Here is a 19,906-nt window from a genome sequence, read left to right as displayed (position 1 = left end):
TCATCCACACAAAGACTTTAGTACTAGTCAATGAAAAAGCAGATTATTTTTCTGGAATTCCCTTGCTTTCTCCATAATCCAGCAAATGTTAACAATTTGGGCTCCAGTTCTTAGAATTCTCAAGATTTCTTAGAAAAACTTAAAATTACAAAAAAAAGGCAAAAAAAAATTAAAAAGCCAAACAAGAGCAGTAAAGGGAAAAAATAAGAAAAGAATTAAGAGCTATGCAAGAAAGTAATCAAAAAGAATAAAATTACTAAAAAAAAAACTCCTTAAAAATTAGAATTGCGGCGGAGCCAAGATGGGGACAAGAAGGGATCGAGTCTTAGGAGCTCTCTGATAAAACTCATCAGCTAAGGACTCTAACTAAACTTTGGAGAGACAGAACCCACAAAGGGACCCAGTGAGGCAGTTCTCCTACTCAAGGTAACCTGGAAAAGAGCAGAAAGGCTCTGCTCCCCGGGATTGGAGAGGCGGCCTGCCAGAGGGGTGGCCCGCCAGAGCAAAAAATAAAGAATATGGGGATTATTTTTTATTGTTGTTCAGTTATTTAAATCATATCCAATCGGGGGGCAGAGCCAAGATGGTGACATGAAGGGATCCAGTCTTAGGAGCTCTCTGATAAAAACTCATAAACTAAGGACTCTTAACTAAACTTTCGAGAGACAGAACCCATAAAGGGAACCAGTGAGGCAGTTCTCCTACTCAAGGTAACCTGGAAAAGAGCAGAAAGGCTCTGCTCCCCGGGGTCTGGGTCGGGGTCGGGGTCGGAGGGGCCGCCAGAGCAAAAGAACTTCAGCCTCCCTGAGGCATCCCCAGGGCGCTGGGAGCCGTGGCTCACAGCAGCCGGGGAGTCTCCTGAACTGCACCCCGAGGAGCACCGGGCACAAACTGGGGGAACAGCGGGGACCTCTGCCAGAGTGAGCATGTGGAGCCCAGCCCTCAGGGCACACAGCCAGCAGCTTGGTCTTTGGCCCAGAAGAGGAAACTGAAGCAGGCAGAGCCTGTAAGCAGGAGCCCCCAGGGCATGAGCCCATTGAGCTGAGGGAGGGGAGTGAAGAGAGAGACTGCAGAGCTCTGTCCTCTGCCTCTGGAACAGGACTCTGGGGCTCTGACCACATTCAGATCCTGATCCCACTCTAGGCCGCCCCATAGAAAAACAGGGGCCCCCCACCTCAGCCCCTTGGCAGAGGGGGGGCGCTTATGGTCATTCACAGACCAGGAGTCCGGACAGAGCCTCACACACTGAGACCCTTGTGGGAGTGTCCCAAAAGCTCAGGAAGCACCCCAAAACCAGGCCCAGGCTGGGAAAATGAGCAAGCAGAGAAATAAAAGGAAGACTATTGAGAAGTATTTTGCTAATGAGCCCAAGAAGGATCAAAATATTCAGTCTGAAGATGAGGAAGCACAAGCTCCTGCATCTAAAGACTCCAAGAAAAACAGAAATTGGGCTCAGGCTATGACAGAGATCAAAAAAGACTTTGAAAATCAAATGAGGGAGTTAGAATTAAAACTGGGAAAAGAAATGAAAGAGATGCAGGAAAAACATGAAAATGAAGTCAGCAGCCTAGTCAAGGAAATCCAAAAATATGCTGAAGAAAATAGCATGCTAAAAACCAGCTTAGGTCAAATGGACAAAACAGTTCAAAAAGTTATTGAGCAGAATGCTTTAAAAAGCAGAATTGGCCAGATAGAAAAAGAGATAAGAAAACTCTGAGGAGAACAAATCCTTCAGACAAAGAATAGAATTCAGGGAGATTGATGAATTTACCAGAAATCAGGAATCAATACTTCAAAACCAACAAAATGAAAAATTAGAAGAAAATGTGAAATATCTCATTGAAAAAACAACTGATATGGAAAACAGACTTAGAAAAGATAATTTAAAAATTATTGGAATACCTGAAAGTAATGATCAGGAAAAGAGCCTTGACATCATTTTCAAAGAATTACTACAGGAAAATTGCCCTGATATTCTAGAAGCAGAGGGCAAAATAGAAATGGAGAGAATCCACTGATCCTCCCGAGAAAGAGATCCCAAAAAACCAACCCCTAGGAAGATTATAGACAAGTTCCAGAACTCCCAAGTCAAAGAGAAAAGTGTTACAAGCAGCCAGAAGGACACAGTTCAGATATCGTGCAGCTGCAGTCAGGATCACACAGGACTTAGCAGCAACTACATTGGAAGCTCGTAGGGCTTGGAATACAATATACCGGAAGGCAAAAGAGCTTAGAATGCAGCCAAGAATGAACTACCCAGCAAGGCTGAATGTCCTCTTCCAGGGAAAAAGATGAACTTCCAGTGAACCAGGGGAATTTCAAATGTTCCTTTTGGAATGGCCAGAGCTGAACAGAAGGTTTGATCTTCAGATACAGAACTCAGGTGAAGCATGGAGATTGGAGGAGAAGGGGGAAATATGAGGGACTTAATGAGGATGAACTGCATGTATTCCTGCATAGAAAAATGACACTGATAATACTCATATGAACCTTCTCAGTTAATAGAGCAGGTAGAGAGAGCTTTTATAGTTGAAGCACAGGAGACAGCTGAATTTGAAGATAAAATATGGTGTAAAAATGGAGTCGATAAAAAAAAAGGGAAATGGAATGGGAGAAAGAAAAAGGAGAGGGGGAATAGTCCAAGATATTTCACATAATAAGATTTTTTTATTACAATGAGCTATTGCAATGATATGGAAGGGGAGAGGCAAGGGGGAATGAGGGAATCTTTGCTCTCATCAGAGGTGGCCAGGAGAGGAAACAGCAAATATACTCAATGGGGTATAGACATCTGGAGTAAGAAGGAGAGGGGAGCAGGGGGAAGGGATGGGGATGTGAGTGATGGAGGAAAGGATGGACCATGGGGGGACAGTGGTCAGATATAATACATTTTCTTTTTTACTTCTTACAAGGGGCTGGGATTAGATGGCCTGTCTGGGACCATGGGGCCAGGTGGATTCTGGGCCTAAGGGGTGGTATGAGGGCTCAGGGCTTCTTGGCCCCAGGACCAGGGATCTGTCTGCTGTGCCACTCAGCAACCCTACAGCAGAGTCAGAGTGAAAGGAGAGAGAAAATAGAGTACATGGTAGTGGAGAAATAAGAAAGGAGGGAGTTGTGATCAGCAATGGCAACGGTGGAAAAATATGGAAGTAACTTTTGTGATGGACTTATCATAAAGAATGTGATCCACCCATGACAGAGTTGTTGGTGTCGGAACAAAGACTCAAGCACATTTTTTGTTATTATTATTTGGGGGAGGGTGCAGGGCAAGTGGGGCTGGGTGGCCTGCCTGGGGCCACATAGCAGGGTGATCTTTGGGTGTCTGGGGCTGGATTTGGACCCAGGTGCTCCTGGCTCAAGGGCCAATGCTCTGTCTGCCACCCAGCCACCCCTACTATTATTACTATTTTATTTTATTTTGGGTCTTGTTTTTTCTTCTTTTTGGTTTTTGCAGGGCAGTGGAGATCAGGTGGCTTGCATGTCACACGGCTGGGTGATTGTTGGGTTTACGAGGCTGGATATGGGCTTGGGTGCTCGTGGCTCCAGGGCTGGTGCTTCGTCCATTGCGCCACCTGGCCATATCTACAATTATTACTATTTTTTTTTTTAATTTTAATTTTTTTCTCTCCCCTTTACTTTTTTCGCCTAAGCAAGTCTATCTATATTCATGGGGGAAGAGGGGTATTTTGTTTACTTGTAAACAAGAATATTTTATTAATGTAAAAAAACATTTGTACAAAATGAGAATAAAAAATAAATTTAGAAAAAAAAATTAGAATTGCTTGGCAATGGTGGAAAAATATGGAAGTAACTTTTGTTGTGATGGACTTATCCTAAAGAATGTGATCCACCCGTGACAGAGTTGGTGGTGTTGGAACACAGACTGAAGCACATTTTTTATTATTATTGGGCGGGGGGGTGCATGGCAAATGGGGCTAGGTGGTCTGCCTAGGGCCACACAGTTGGGTGATTGTTGGGTGTACGGAGCCAGATTTGGGCTCAGGTGCTCCTGGCTCCAGGGCCGGTGCTCCATCCACTACACCACTTAGCCATACCTACAATTATTATTATTTTTTTATTTTAATTTTTTTCTCTCCCCCTTTATCGCTCATGTGGGTCTATACTTTTTTGGGGGGAGGAGGTATTATGTTTACTCAAACAAGAATATTCTAGTAATGTATATAAAAAAATTATTTATATAAAATAAGAATAAGTAAATCAATGAAAAAGAGGAAAGGGGCAGCTAGGTGGCGTAGTGGATAAAGCACCGGCCTTGGAGTCAGGAGTACCTGGGTTCAAATCTGATCTCAGACACTTAATAATTACCTAGCTGTGTGGCCTTGGGAAAGCCACTTAACCCCATTTGCCTTGCAAAAACCTAAAAAAAAAAAAAAAAAAAAAAAGAGGAAGATAGAAAAATGTGGAACTCAAAAACTTTAAAAAATGAATGTTGAAACTATCTTTGTATGTAATTGAAAAAATAACATTACAAAAGCAAAAAAAAAAATTAGAATTGCTGAAATGGAAGCCAATGATTCTATTAGATAGCAAGAAAGAACAAAATAAGCTAAAAGATTGAAAAATATCAAGAAAAAAGTGAAGTAGCTCATAGAACATAGATCAAGGAGAGATAATTTAAGAATCACTTAACTATCTATCTAAAAGCCAGGATCAAAAAACAGAGCTTAGATATTATGTTTCAAGAAATTAAAAGGGGGGGGGGGCTAGGTGGCAGGTGGCTCAGTGGATAAAGCACCGGCCCTGGAGTCAGGAGCACCTGGGTTCAAATCTGGTCTCAGACACTTAATAATTACCTAGCTGTGTGGCCCTGGGCAACCCACTTAACCCCACTTGCCTTGCAAAAACCTAACGCAAACAAAAAAACAACAACAACAACAACAACAACAACAAAAAGAAATTAAAAAGGAAGACTGACCATATTATCTTAGAACTAGACAGTAGAGAAGAAACTGAAAAAAAGTCACCTGCCATCTTCTGAAAGAAATTCCAAAATGAAACCCCCAGGAATATTACATTCAAAGCTCAGAGCTTCTAAGTAAAAGAAAAAAACTGTAAGAGGGCAGAAAAAAAAATTCCAGGACTAAGAAGCCAATTAGGATTACACAAAATTTAGTAGCCACCATTAAAAAGGTATTGAAGGCTTGGAATATATATCCTGAAAAGCAAAGCATCTAAGATTACAACCAAGAAAAGCATAGCCAGTGAGTATATATATCTACAATGAAAAAAATGAATTTCCTGAAATAGAAGACTTTCAGGCATTTCTGATGAATAAATTGGAGTTGAATAGAAAATCTGATATAAACACAAAATGAAGCATAAAAAATTAAAAATGGGGAGAATCATAAGGATCAAACTGCTTCCATCTTTCTAGGGGGAAAGGATACCATTAATCCCTCGCTTTAATTTAAAAAAAAATAATCTCAAAAAAGGACTGGAAGCACAAAAAAATAGGAATGTATTGGGAGAGGAAGGGAGACAAAGAATAAGAAATATTACCTGATATAAATTAGGTGCCCAAGGAAGACTTTATACAATAAAAGAATGGAGGGAGTAGGGGGGAGGAAGATGGGTAATACTTGAGGTGGTATAAAGAGAAAGAATAAAGATATACACAAATTTAGGAAATGATATTTATCTTTCCCATCAGGGAAATAGGAAGGAAAGGGATTAAAAGAAAAGGGGGGAGGGGAAAGGGAAAAACAAAAGTAAGAATTAGGCAGACAGGGATCATAAGCAAAACAGACTCTTGAAGAGACAAGCTAAAAAAAGGGGGGGGAGAATAAGTATAAGAGAATAGGATAGAGGAAAAATATACAGTTAGCAAAACTGTGCATGTGAATGGGGGAGGGGTGAATTTACCAATAAAATAAAAGGAAATAGAAGAATGGATTAGAAACCAGACTCTAACAATATGTTTTCTATAAAGAAAAATATTTGAAACAGAAAGATACACAGGGATAAAACAAAATGCTAAGGCAAAATTAAGTATATACTTCAACTGAAGTTAAAAAACCACAAGGGTAGAATCACAATCTCAAAAAATGCAAAAAAGAAAAATAGACCTAATTAAAAAGAGGTAAACACATAAATAATATTTTGCTTAAAAATACAATAAGCAATGAATTACATCAATACTGAATATATCAGTAGTTTAAAAAAACTAAATGAGTTAAAGGGTAAAAAAGACAGTAAAGCTATATTCAATCAATCAGTAAGCATTTATAAGTACCTATGAACCAAAAACTATGCTAAGATTATAAAAATTTTTAAAAAGCAAAAGATAGTCCCTGCCCTCAAAGAACTTACAATCTAACGGAGGAGATAACACATAAATATATACAAAGTAAACTATATTAAGGATAAACAGGGCGGCTAGGTGGCTTAGTGGATAAAGCACGGGCCTTGGAGTCAGGAGTACCTGGGTTCAAATCCAGTCTCAGACACTTAATAATTACCTAGCTGTGTGGCCTTGGGCAAGCCGCTTAACCCCATTTGCCTTGCAAAAAAAAGGATAAACAGAAAATAATTAACAGAGGAAAGGCACTTAGAATCAAAAGGGATTGGGGAAGGCTTCCAGGAAAAGATGAGATTTTGGTAGAAATTTAAAGGAAGTTAGAGAGGTCAGGAATCAGAGCAGAAGAGAGAGCATGTCAAGAATGAGGGACAACTTAAGAAAAATGCCCAGAGATGGAGTGTCTTCTTGTAGAACATTCAGGTTGCCAGTGTCATTGGATCAATATTATATATGACAGAAAGTTAAGGTGTAAAGTGGACTGGGAAGAAAGGAGGGGCCTAGGTTATAAAAGGTTTTTGAATGCCAAATAGTGCATTTTTCTATTTTCCATTCAAGGACAAAAAAATAAAAATGCAATTACAAATTATTAGGCATTATCTCATCCAACTACATGACAATAAAAGCGTCAATCTAAATGAAATGGATATTTACAAAAATGGAAATTTTCCAGATTAACAGAACATGAATGAGAATACTTAATTCTATCTTGGAAAAAGAAAGTGAGCAATAGAGAACCATTGGAGTTTACTGAATGGGGACTGGATGGGAGGGTTCAATGACTGGACCTCTAACTTTGGAAAAATGACTTTAGCGGTTGAATGGAAGATGGATTATAATGGAGAGAAACTTGAGGAAAGGAGACCCATCAGCAGGCAATACTGTAATATGCAATAGTCAAGACATGAGGAGATGAAAGCCTGTGCTAGAGTGGTAGCACATATAATAGAGAAGTTACAAAGGTGAAATATACAGGTCTTGGCAAAAGAAGGTGTAAGAAATAGTGAGGAGCTGAAGATGATAACTAAATTGTAAGCTTGAGGGACTGAGAGAATGGTGCTGCCCTCTCCAGCAATAGGGGGAAGGGATTAAGGGTTATGGGGGGAAATAATGAGTTGGGTTTAGATGTACTGAGTTTAAGATATCTAATGGACACTCAATTTAAATATATATATTTATATATTGATGGGGGGGTTGAAAGGCAATGGGTTAAATGACTTACTCAAAGTCACACAGCTAGGTAATTATTAAGTTCTGAAGTTGTATTTGAACTCAGGTCCTCCTGTCTCCAGGGCTGGTGCCCTATCCACTGTGCCACCTAGCTGCGCCTGGACACTCAATTTTAAGATGTCTTATTGGCAGTTGGAGATTTAAGACTAGAGATGCGATATTAGTGGGGAAATTCAATTTACCCCTCTCAGACTTGGATAAATCAAACCAAGAAAAAAGTTAAGGAGATATACAGAATTTCAAAATAGCTAGATACGATAGACCTCTGGAGAGTAACGAATGGAAACAGAAAGGAATATATACCTAGCCAGCAATGCATGGCACTTTTACAAAAACTGACCAATTATTAGGGCATAAAAATCTCACAAACAAATGCAGAAAAATTAAATCCATCTTTTTTTCTGACTATAATAGAACAAAAAATTTCATTCAATAGGGGGTCTTGCCTTTGAAATACAGAATAAAAATTAATTGGAAAACAAAATAATTTAATCCCAAACAATGAGTAGATTATGTTATGGAAAATGCTATCCACATCCAGAAAAAGAACTATTAACTCTAAATGCAGAACAAAGCCTATGTTCACTTTTAAAAATTTATATTTTTTCTTTCTCACAGGTTTTTCCCCTTTAATTTTAATTCCTCTTTCATAACAAGGTTAACATGGAAATATGTAAAACATGACTGTTCATGTACAACTTTACCAGATTGTTCATCACCATAGTGGGGGGAAGGGAAGGAAGAGCTGCAGAAAAATTGTGGAACTGATAAACTTACAAATGGATGAATGTTGTAAACTACTTTTGCATGTAACTGGATAAATGATTAAATTTAAAAAAAAAGAATAAGTCAAAGAATAAATCATAGAAACAATCAATAATTTCACTAAAAATAATAGCAACAATGAAACACAATGCCAAAATTTTTGGGATGTAGCCAAAGCAATAATTAGGGGAAATTTTATCTCTAAGTGGTCATGTGAATAAAAGTAAAGAAAGAGAACAAGAAACTGGGCATGAATTAGAAAATCAAATTAAAACCCTCAATTGAACAACAAAATAGAAATCCTGAAAATCAAAGGAGATATGAATAAAATTGAAAATAAAAAAACCATGAACTAATAAATAAAACTGGGAGCTGTTTTTGGTTTTTTTTAGGTTTTTGCTAGACAAATGGGGTTAAGTGGCTTGCCCAAGGCCACACAGCTAGGTAATTATTAAGTGTCTGAGGCCGGATTTGAACACAGATACTCTTGACTCCAGGGCTGGTGCTCAATCCACTGTGCCACCTAGCCACCCCTATGAGCTGGATTTTTGAAAAAGTAAAGCAAAAAAAAAACAAATAAATAAGGACACCAACTTATTAAGAAATAGAAAGAAAACCAAATTGTCAATATTAAAAATGAAAAGTGAATTCACAATCAATGATGAAAAAATAAAAACACAATTACAAATTATTAGGAGTTACCTCATCCAACCACATGCCAATAAAACTGACAATCCAAATGAAATGGATATTTGCAAAAATGGGAATTTTCCAGATTAACAAAACATGAAATAGAATAAATAATTCTTAGAAAAAGAAACTGAGGGGCAGCTAGATGGCACAGTGGATAGAGCACCAGCCCTGGAGTCAGGAGTACCTGAGTTAAAATCCGGCCTCAGACACTTAATAATTATCTAGCTGTGTGGTCTTGGGCAAGCCACTTAACCCCATTGCCTTACAAAAACCTAAAAACAAAACAAAAAAAAAAAAAAAACTGAGCAAGCCATAATTGAACTAAGAAAAAAAAATCCCAGAACCAGATGAATTTACTAGCAAATTCTACCAAACATTTAAACAATTAACTCCAATACTAAATAAATTGGAAAAAATAAAGGAATTCTACCAAATTCCTTCTTTGACATAAAATATAGTCTTGATACCTGCCTAAACCAGTAAGAGTCACAACAGAGAAAGAAAATTATAGACCAATTTTTCTAATCAATACTGATGTAACAAAATTAAATAAAGCACGAACAAAGATGCTACACCAACATCTGGAAGAACAAAAGGTCAAGAATATTAAGCAAAAAAAAAAAAAAAAAAAACACAAATGAAGGGGGCTTTTGTTGTATCAGATCTTCAAAACTATACTACCACACTGTTAATGTCAAAAATGTGGTAAGAAAGAAACAGGGTGATTAGTGGAACAATTAGATATAAAATACACAGAAGCAAATGAGCATGGGAATTTAGTGTTTGATAAATCCACAGAGCCCAACAACTATAGTAAGAACTCACTACTTAGCAAAAATTGTTGGGAAAACTGTCAAAGTAAGCAAGCAAGCATAAACAAACCTTAACTAAAATAAGTTCAAAATGGGAATATGATTTAGACATAAAGGATGATGTCATAAGCAAATTGTGGAATAGGGAAGAAAATGCCAGTAAAATCTATTATATTATTACTATTATTATAGGGAAGTTCACAAGAAGGAAAATAATTTTGATAACATCAAAACTTGACAAGTTTTAGCACAAAAATCAATACAGTTAAAATCAGAAAAGAAAAAAGAAACAGGTGTGTGGGGGGGGATCTTTGCATTAAGTTCCTGATAAAGCTCTCATTTCTAAAATAGAATATGAACCATCCCCCAAATGACAAATGGTTAAAAGTTAGGAATAAATTTTCAGAGGAAGAAATCAAAGGTATCAATAGTCACATGGAGGGGCGGCTAGGTGGCGCAGTGGATAAAGCACCGGTCTTGGAGTCATGAGTACCTGGGTTCAAATCCAGTCTCAGACACTTAATAATTACCTAGCTGTGTGGCCATGGGCAAGCCACTTAACCCCATTTGCCTTGCAAAAAACAAAAACAAAAAAACAAAATAGTCACATGGAAAAATGTTATGAATCACTACCGATTTGAAAAATACAAATTTAAACAACTCTGAGTTATTGCACCCAATAAGATAGGGTAACATGACAGTAAAAGAAAATTACAAATGCGATGGGTGGGGGAAAACAGGTTCGCCAATACATTGTTGATGGAGCTATGAACCAAACATTCAAAAAAACAATGTGACACTACAATCAAAAAAATTCATACATACCCTCTAACCCAGCAATACTATTACTAGGGCTACATTTCAAAGATCCAATAAAGAAGAGGGCTCATATAGACAAAAATATTTGTACCATCTCTTTTAGTCATGGCAAAGAATTGGAAACTGAAGGATGCCTATCAGTAGGGGAAGGGCATAACAAGTTACATATATAAATATAATAGAACAAGGAGATGGTTTCAGAAAAACCTGGGAAGACATGCATCAAAGTGAGCAAAACCAGAACAATCTACCTAAGTAACAGTAATATATGGATGATAAACATTGAAACTCAATAAATGACTCATCACAACTGCAAAGGACTTAAGATAAAACATATTCTCTACCTCAAGAGAACCTATGGAATTCAGGGGGCAGATTGAAGCATATTTTCTTCTTCTTTCTTGCCTTTTTTCCCCCACATGGCTAATAAGGAAAATTTGTCTTACAAGATTATGTTATACATGTCTTTCTTGCCTTCTTAATAGGTAAAGGGACAGGAAGTTGGGTAGAATGAATGGGGGAAGAGAATTTGGAATTAAAAAAATAAAAAAACCCTGTTCATTGGAAAAAAAAGAGAGAAAGCTCATTTACCAGGAGGATAGTATGTAACTTTTCTAGATAACAACAATAATGAAATATATGTGTGTGTGTGTGTGTGTGTGTGTGTGTATAGTATTCCACTCTTATTTTTTTCTAATATGATTTTGGATATTTTTTTAAACCCATATATATACCTGGAGCAATTAGGACAAGTAAATTTAGCTAGAATGCTAAAACTGAAAGTTGTCAAATGAATTTAGCACATTCATACTATTCAAATGTTAAACCACTAGCAGTTCAGTTTTTCTTGTCTCCACAGCAGGCCACTTAACAATGATAACACTATGGAAGAAATGACTACTGAAAACAGGCAACTGTCAAAAACACTGCCTGATGCATATTTAAATCCAAGTAAGCTATTGGTTTACCACCTGCTTTTGCCCAGAAAGAATACTGACCTTTGGATCAAGATTCTAAAACTCTAGTCCTGGACCTACTTACATGGAATCTTTGACAAACCCAGTCATTTCACCTCCTGTCTTGTTTCTTAATTTGCAAAACATGTGAAGGAGATCACATGATCTATGTGATCTCTAAAGTCTTTTACATATCTAAAATCCTATCATTTTAAGATTTTATGACTTTAAATTCGAGTATTTCCTAACTCTTCCCTATCCCAAGAATAAACCTAGCACATAACCACTCAGCAAAGTTCAGAGCAAAACAGTCTGGTTTAATCACTATGTCAAAATAAACTTTGATTCCTAAAATCTCCAAATGGTTAAATCTATTACTTATTCTGCCTTAATTATACTAGATGCTATGAATCTCTCACCAAGTTAAGTCTCTAAAAGAAACCTTGTTCAAAATCTGGAGTAATGAGTGGGTGTTCTAACAGTTCTGCTACGAGGGAGCACTGCATGCTGGCAAAGTCCCTCTCTGAACAATGTGACTCCTACACACTATACCTCTGTCTATAAATTACAAAGCTGCTCACTAATCACAAACCATCATGACTATTTCATAATTCCTACAAGAACAGTGAGCAGAAACAAGTTAACATTCTGAATTTTATCTTTTCCAAAGGGATTAATTTGCCTGCTAAAATGGTGCAACAGAAATGCAGACAGCAGAATGATGGGAACTAACTCATAAAAAACAAAAAAGAAGCATAATTATGACACCAAACAATAAATAGCAATCATCTAAATAAGATACAGTCAATGTAGAACACCTTCTTAATGTCTCTACCTCTGGAAGGTATGTCTTCTATCAAAAGAACTGGAAATAGAGCAGGAAACTTTTTCAACCTCAAAACATGCCCCAAGTTTTTGTTTCTAAGATTCTATACTTTATTTTTTTTAAAAATGAGGAAGAAATAGAGGAGAATTAAGGACAATCACTGATTTTTCCTTCCTCAAAATTCAGTTCTTTTGAAAAATACAAATAGATAGCAAAAAAAAAAATACAAATAGATAATAGGGTAAACTATCAAAGGCATACCAAAATAAAGTTATCATGAACTCTCATCATGAATTGTTACTGGCAACATGGTCTAGTAAAAAAAGACTGCTAAATTTGTAGACAAAAACCTACACTAGAATCCCCTTTTTCATATATCAGTTGTTGGACCCTAGGCACATTTCACTCCTGAGTCTCAACTTCCTCATCTATAAAATGAAATATCATGTGCTTTGCCTATACTATCAAAGATATCTGTGAAGATAAAATATGAAGATCAAATGAGATACTATATATTATATACAAATTATTAGAACCATAAAGCATTTTATAGAAGATAACTATTATTACTAGAGTAGATTAAAAAATGCCAAAGGGAATATACACTTAAAAAAAAAACTCTTCTCTGACCCTAAAGAATTTTATAAATATAAAGAACAAAGCACTACAGGATGCTCTAGTATAGCCATACAAGCTTTTTGATGATTGAGGCAAACAGAAATATGAAAGAAGATGCAACCTGACACCACATAAATGTGCAAGTTTCAATGCTGTTGCTTGAAATTCAGGTTTCAAACAAACAAAAAATTATAAGGATACTACCATTTCTTAATGAAAAATGTGAATGTTCAAATTTCCTTTCTCAATTAAAAAAAAAAAACTAGAAATATTTCCAGACTCCATCACCCAGACACATACATACACATACATATATATTGTTATTTAGGCATTTTCAGTCATGTTCAACTCTTCATGATCCCATTTGGGGTTTTCTTAGCAAAGATCCTGAAGTGGTTTGCAATTTCCTCTTCCAGCTCATTTTACATGTGTCAAAACTGAGGCAAACAGGGTTAAATGACTTGCACAGGGTCACACAGCTTGTGTCTGAGGTCAGATCTGATTTAGGTCTTCCTCACTTTAGTTTACTGCACCACCAAGCTGCCCATACCTATGTAAACAGTTCCATTTTAGTCAAACTCAATCATTACAGAGGGAGATATGCTCCTTGTTTTAGGGTATAAAGTCAATACAAACCTCATTTCCTTTAGTCCCTCAGCTTCGATGACTTGCAGAATCTGTTTTGGGGTCATTGGAGCATCAGAGTAGTTTTCTAATACCTAAAGAAATACAAAATATTCACATTTCAGTGCATAATTTCCACTTAAATTCACAAAACTCTATTATGAGTTATGATTTAACTCTGAGAGCTGTTAATCACAACATATTTCCACATTCAAAACAAGGTTAGGCAGGACAAATTACAGGGAAAAAATTTATTTATAGTATTGGAAATGGCTGCAATTAGTTAAATTTCTAACTCTCAACCCTGAGAATGCAATCAATTCCTTAGCATGCCTTTTATGCAATCTAAGGCCTATGTAACCCTGGTTTAGTATGAAATGAAAATGTTAAGTGTGTCTAAACCTTAAGATTACATTGTTATACCACTAAAATTATAAGACAGAAAAATGTTGAGTTTTCTTTCCTCAGGAAGTCTGGTTAGGATCCACATTTTAAATAGCATCTTTTGCCAGTGTGCTGTGAAATTCTGATTTTAGCTATCACAGTGCTTTTTTACAATTTGGCAATATGATGCTACAATTCAGTGTGAACAGTGCCAAAAAAAAAAAAAGATAAAAATTAAATGAATGTCTCTTTTATGTCAGAATCATCTATAAACTGAGTCACTGCAGTATTTTCCCCAGTGAGATATAGCTGCTATCTCACTTCAAGAGGTTGAGTAATATTAGCAATATTGCTACCCTAAAGGGAAAAAAAAAAGAAAAAAGGCAGATATAATCACAACCATTATAGTCCTTTGACCTTTTGAGAGTCAAGAATACAATGACAACAACGTATATTAATTCAAACAGCAAAAATCACAAATAGTATGCACACAGTTCCATTAACAGTCTTTGAAGAGGATCAAGATTTTAAGAAATTGGGAAGGGGTAGAGGAAGAGATAAGGAAAAAGAATCAAAGGTTGAGTAAATCAGCCATTGAAATACTAGTTTAGTATTTCAAGAGTCTAAGAATTCATCAGTGAAGATACTGCTTCTGTTGATATCAACAAATACAATCCACTTAAGAGTATAAAAGTTGATCTTTAAAACCAACTACATACTTTATCTCAATTCTTCGACATGACATAGAAGTTTTTAAAACTTGAAAGTATTAAAAGAAACTACCCCTCAAAAAAGGATTCATTACCTAGCTCACAAATGTGAAAAATGTGTTGTAGGAATTAGTGTCTTGCCTTGTAACTAGTAAAACTGAGACTTAAACCCAGCTCTATTCCCCCCCCCACAAAACAGAATTAGAACTGCCCATCTAATTAAATGAATATTTTGTAATGTAAATATAAGACTGGGAACCAATCACAAGAAAGAAAAATTTGGAAAGGAAGTTACTTCAAAAGATACAAAGTATTCATTTTTATTAAAAATAAATAAAAGATGCTGGCTTTAACCTGAAGACAATTTCTATTTCTAGTTTGCCTTTCTTCATTGTGCTATTTTAATAATTCACTATTCAAAATATTCATCTACATCAAGAATAAAGTATGATCTATGTAGGAATCATGAGTCAAAGTGAAAAATGTGTAATGAAAAGTTTCTCAAATCCAGGTAAAGACTCATTTAAAGACACTCAATTTGGAAAGCATTCACCTTTTAAAATAAAATAAAAAGCACCAAAGTTTACATTAGCACCAAAGGTAATAATTTCATGTACCCCTACCTCACTCCCTCTGTCCACCTCCAATTTTGACAACTAGAAACTGTATAAATATTTGACTGAAAAATTTTTACTTCTCAGCAATAGAAGCATAAGCAACAATTGAGTCAATCAAAAATACCATTCTCCCCCCTTTTTTTTGGAGGCTACAACAGTCTTTTCTGTAAAAGTATATAAAATAGCCTATAGGGCAGCAAGGTGGCACAGTGGATAGAGAGCTGGCCCAGTGGATAGAGAGCTGGCCTTGGAATCAGGAGGATAGAAGTTCAAATCTGATCTCAAGACACTTGACACTTACTAGCTGTGTGATTGTGGGCTTAACCCTGATTGTCTCACATCCAAGCACATCTCTAGTCGTCCTGATTCATAACTGGCCACTGGACCTAAAATGGCTCTGGAGGAGAAAGTGAGCCTGTTAACTTAGCACAGCATTCCCTCACTCAAATTAAAATCAATTGCTTGTCATGGCACCATTTCCCTGATGTCATGGTCTTCTTTGAGAATGAAGGACAAACATAAAATAACTTACAATCAATACTATATGAGTACCAGCTCCCATCTATTCCCTCCATCACCAAAAAAGAAATGTTTTCTCTTGGGGATTACCAATACTGGTCAGAGCAGGATTAGGGATAATGTAAGACTACTTAGGTACATCTGTTGTTGGCAAACATTTCAACTTAAGACAGGCTAAAAGTATTAGAATTCTGATCAAGAAAATTAATCTAGTATCTTATTAGTCCATTTCCTTTCAAATCAAATGACAGACTAGTCTTATCCCTGAACTATAAATTCACCAATATAACATTTTTCAAAAACTTTACTAATTAAGTCCTCCAGCAACTTCAGTTCCTTTATTATTTGTGTCTTCTAAGAAAAGCAATTCGTCTGTCCAGGCTCCCTTTCTCCTCAAAAAAAAAAAAATCAAAAAAGGTTGGAAAATTTTAAAACATAAGACACATAAAACCCACAAAATTATACCCTACAACACATCTGCATATGTACAACTCAGTTTTCCAAAAAAAGAATCCATTTTTCTCAGATTTAAGATCAGACTGAAAAGAATGCTTGAGAAGAAAAACTATAGTAAGAGCTTATTTGGTCTTTAAGTGGATATAGTCTGGCATGAAGCTGAGCCGATGACAAACCAGAAATAGAAATGACTATGATGTTAAGAGACCATAGCAAATTCAAGTACCAACAAATCCTAATAGTTATGTCCATCTTCAATTCCTAAAAATCAATTAAGAAGCAAAGGGAAGCAATTAAAAACATTGGGTTTTGGGGCAGCTAGGTGGCGCAGTGGATAGAGCACCAGCCCTGGAGTCAGGAGTACCTGGGTTCAAATTTAGCCTCAGACACTTAATAATTACCTAGCAGTGTGGCCTTGGGCAAACCACTTAACCCCATTGCCTTGCAAAAATCCAAAACAAACAAACAAACAAAAACAAACCCTAGGGTTTTAGAATTTTGGTTAAATTACAAACACAGATTTCAGGGAAGCATCAATTCATATTAAAATTAAAAGCAAACCAACCCCTCTTGGGTGACTTCAGTGACTAAAGTCCTAAACACCTAGAGCAGTATATTATTTTAACAAGAACTTCAGAAAAGTGATTCAATTGAAAACCCTAAGTTCAAGGTGGGGGGGGTAAAATGGTCATAGTAAACTCTCCTACCCATTCCATTCTCAGTTCCAATCTTTTTTTAAGGTAAAGAAATCTTAAAACATGAAGAAAGTCTAAAATACAGGCACAAATACCTAATTATTTTTTTAATCAGAGAAAAAAGGAATACTGAACAGGGAATCAGGAGAACTGGATTCTAATCTTACCTAAAATACTAAACTAGCTGACTGGTCTTGGGAGAGACACTTAAAACCTGTATAGGGTTCAGATTTCTCTTGCATAAAATGAAGGGGGAAAAACTAGAATATCTCTAAAGTCTATCTACTCGCTTACATTCTGGAATACTTAATCTCAAACTCCAATGCCAACCAGGACAATGCTAACAAGCAATATAAAAGCTATTAACAATTGCCAGTCCGGTCCTTAGCCAACAAATGCATTCAGGGAATTGACCAAGAAATGCTTGTGAAAATTTCTACAGACCAAGTATTTAATTTCCTGTACACCAATATAATCAAGGATCCCAATGAAGTACTCATGAAATGAAGAAAAATGTCCCTAAACTCAAACCCCAAGTTCAGCCCCACCCACATCAATTAGCTACCTTTAAAACAAGATGTCAGGGCAAGAACTTCACTTCATAATAAAATGTAAGATCCTTAAAAAGTAGAGATTCAGTCATTTATCATAGGAAGTAAATACTACTACTTTACAAGTGGTGTGGAAATAGACAAGTGTGACATGAATTTTGACTCGTCTTCTGAAACAGCTCTGTGATAAGAGATTTCTCTGGGAGTGGACCACCTGTTACTATTATAACCAGCACAATTTTACAAGTTTTTCACTATGTATTTTATCAGGCCTTGCTCCGCTGACCTTGACTTTGAACTCCTGAGCAAAAAAAAAATTAGATGCACATCAACAGAAAACTTGAGATTCTGAAATGAAACTTTCTACTTTGCTAAATCCTAAATTAAAAGGATTTCTTGACTGAAAAACATTCCTTTGGTCTGCGTCAAGCCATTAGAATACAAGAATAAAGATATTCCCAAGCGGATGTGTTATTTCGAACAAAACTGACCACCAGCTTCTCCAAGAGTCTACTACCTCTGTTCCATATTTTTTTTCCTGAATATTTCTTGGTTTCACTACATTATTTCAATTCAAAAGTACAAACTTTTGTATGTTAAAATATCATTCGAACCAGCTACTGAAGAATGCACAGAAGATTAATACTTAAATTCCTCACCCTCAAAGAGCAAAAAAAAAAAAAAAAGCATTTACACAAATAACTACAAAAGAAAAGGGAGCATAACAGCACAGGAAAAGTACAAAGTGCAAAGAAATTTGTGGAGAGCGAGAGCTTCCGTGCAGGGGGGCTGCGGTGGGAGGCCGGGACGGGAATCCGGGCAAGTTGCAAAGGGGTGGCGTCGGGGCTAAGCCCCGCGAAAGAGGGGGCGACTTTGTGCAGAGCAGCCAGCCCCACGCGCCTCCCCAAACCGGCCGGTCCCTTGTCCAGAATGGAGCCTGCTCCTCTCACCGCCACCCTCCGCCGGAGTGCCGGGAGGTGGCGAGGGAACCTGGAACATCTAACTGTTCGTTCCAACATGGCCAAAGGAGAAAAGGCGAGGGAGGGGGCCTCTCACTTCTCTCACGCTAACCCATTCGGGGAGGGGGCTGGGGGGGAGCGCGCCTCGGTGCCCCCCCCACCCTGTGTGGAACTAGGGGGAAGGGTCCGCTTAAGGAGGTGGGGGAAGGGAGAGAAGTTCCCGTCAGCGAAAAAGGCGGCCCCCCCATCCCCCGCGCCCAGCCAGCCGGGTGGGGGAGGGGCGGGGCGCGTTCCGTTCTGGGGGAGGGGCGGCCCCGCCCCTCCCCCTCCTCCTTCGCTTCCTCTCCGCGGGAGCCCCCCCTCCCCGCCTCAGCCCGGGGGAGGGGGCCAGGAAGACCAGCCCCCCCCCACCCCTCGCCCCGTCTGGAGCCCGTTCCCTTTCCCTTCCCTCACCAGGCGGGCGGCCTCAGCCCACGTGCGCTCCTTCTTCCTCTTCTGTTTGTCCTTCATCCTCCTCCTCCTCCTCTTCCTCGGCGGGGGCGGCGGCACGCGGGGCCTCCTCGCGGGCCGGGCGGACACGGGGCACGAGGGGCCGGGCGGCGGCAGGGCTGAGGCCGGCGGCGGGGGGCGCGTGGCGGCGGCGCGAGGCCCGAGCCTGCAGGCAGGAAGGGTGCGGGCGGCGGCGCGGCGCGGCGGCGGCGGCGGAGGCGGAGGCGGAGGCGGCCGTTCCACGCGCCCCGGATGCGCCCGGTCCCCAGCGGCGGCAGCGGCCCCGCGATCACTAAGGAATGCGGCGGCCCCACATAACAACGGGGTCAGAGGTCACGGCTCCGGCGCCCGCCCCGCCCCGCCCCGCCGCCGCGCGCCGCTCTCCCCCGCTCGGGCCTCGGGCCTCCGCCGGAGGGGAGAACTGAGAGAAAGTGAGAGGGCACGGGGAAAACGGCTTTCCCGTCGGGCCGGCGAGTGGGCGGCTGGGCGTGCGTCGGAGCGAGCGCGAGAGCCTGTCTGTGAGTGTGTCTGTCGTGTGTGCGAGTGTGCGTCCGTGTGTCTGTTATGTATATGTGTGTCTGCAAGGAATTGGGGGGCGGGTGGAGGGGTGGGTTTTTTTTTTGAACAAAAACAAACCTCAAGACCCGCTGGGAGTTGTAGTCCTTGGCCGCCGAGCGGGCCTTCTCGCCCCGGAAGGGCATAGGGATCTGGAGGGCCCCGGACTACACTCCCCAGCAGCCCTGGCGGCTCAGCCTCGCTCCGCCCCAGCCTAACCCCGGTAGTGAAGGACGGGCTTGGGGGTGGGCCGTGGAGGGTAGGTGAGGCTGGGGAAGAAGATGAGCGCAGTCTCGCGACATTAGAGAACTC

The 19,906-nt window shown here is 39.0% G+C and overlaps 1 protein-coding gene across 3 annotated transcripts in view; it reads right to left on the bottom strand.

The window, feature by feature from the left end:
- ASXL1 (ASXL transcriptional regulator 1) overlaps positions 1-19,157 on the bottom strand; it is a 74,693-nt gene extending 55,536 nt beyond the window's left edge. Inside the window, exons 1-2 of one of the 3 annotated variants that reach the window (XM_074211870.1) lie at positions 19,004-19,157; positions 13,672-13,754 (exon numbers count right to left, since the gene is read on the bottom strand). In XM_074211870.1, coding sequence (XP_074067971.1) covers positions 13,672-13,754; positions 19,004-19,060 — 140 coding nt within the window. In that variant the 5' untranslated portion in view covers positions 19,061-19,157. Of the gene's footprint in view, positions 1-13,671; positions 13,755-15,671; positions 18,397-19,003 lie in introns of those variants that run through there. The other 2 variants (XM_074211869.1, XM_074211871.1) reach the window with 2 other exon arrangements.
- Between the last annotated feature and the right edge of the window lie 749 nt (positions 19,158-19,906).

This window comes from Macrotis lagotis, chromosome 1 (genome assembly GCF_037893015.1).
Source record: "Macrotis lagotis isolate mMagLag1 chromosome 1, bilby.v1.9.chrom.fasta, whole genome shotgun sequence".
Lineage (NCBI taxonomy): Eukaryota > Metazoa > Chordata > Mammalia > Peramelemorphia > Peramelidae > Macrotis > Macrotis lagotis.
This window is presented reverse-complemented; position numbering and strand designations above follow the sequence as displayed.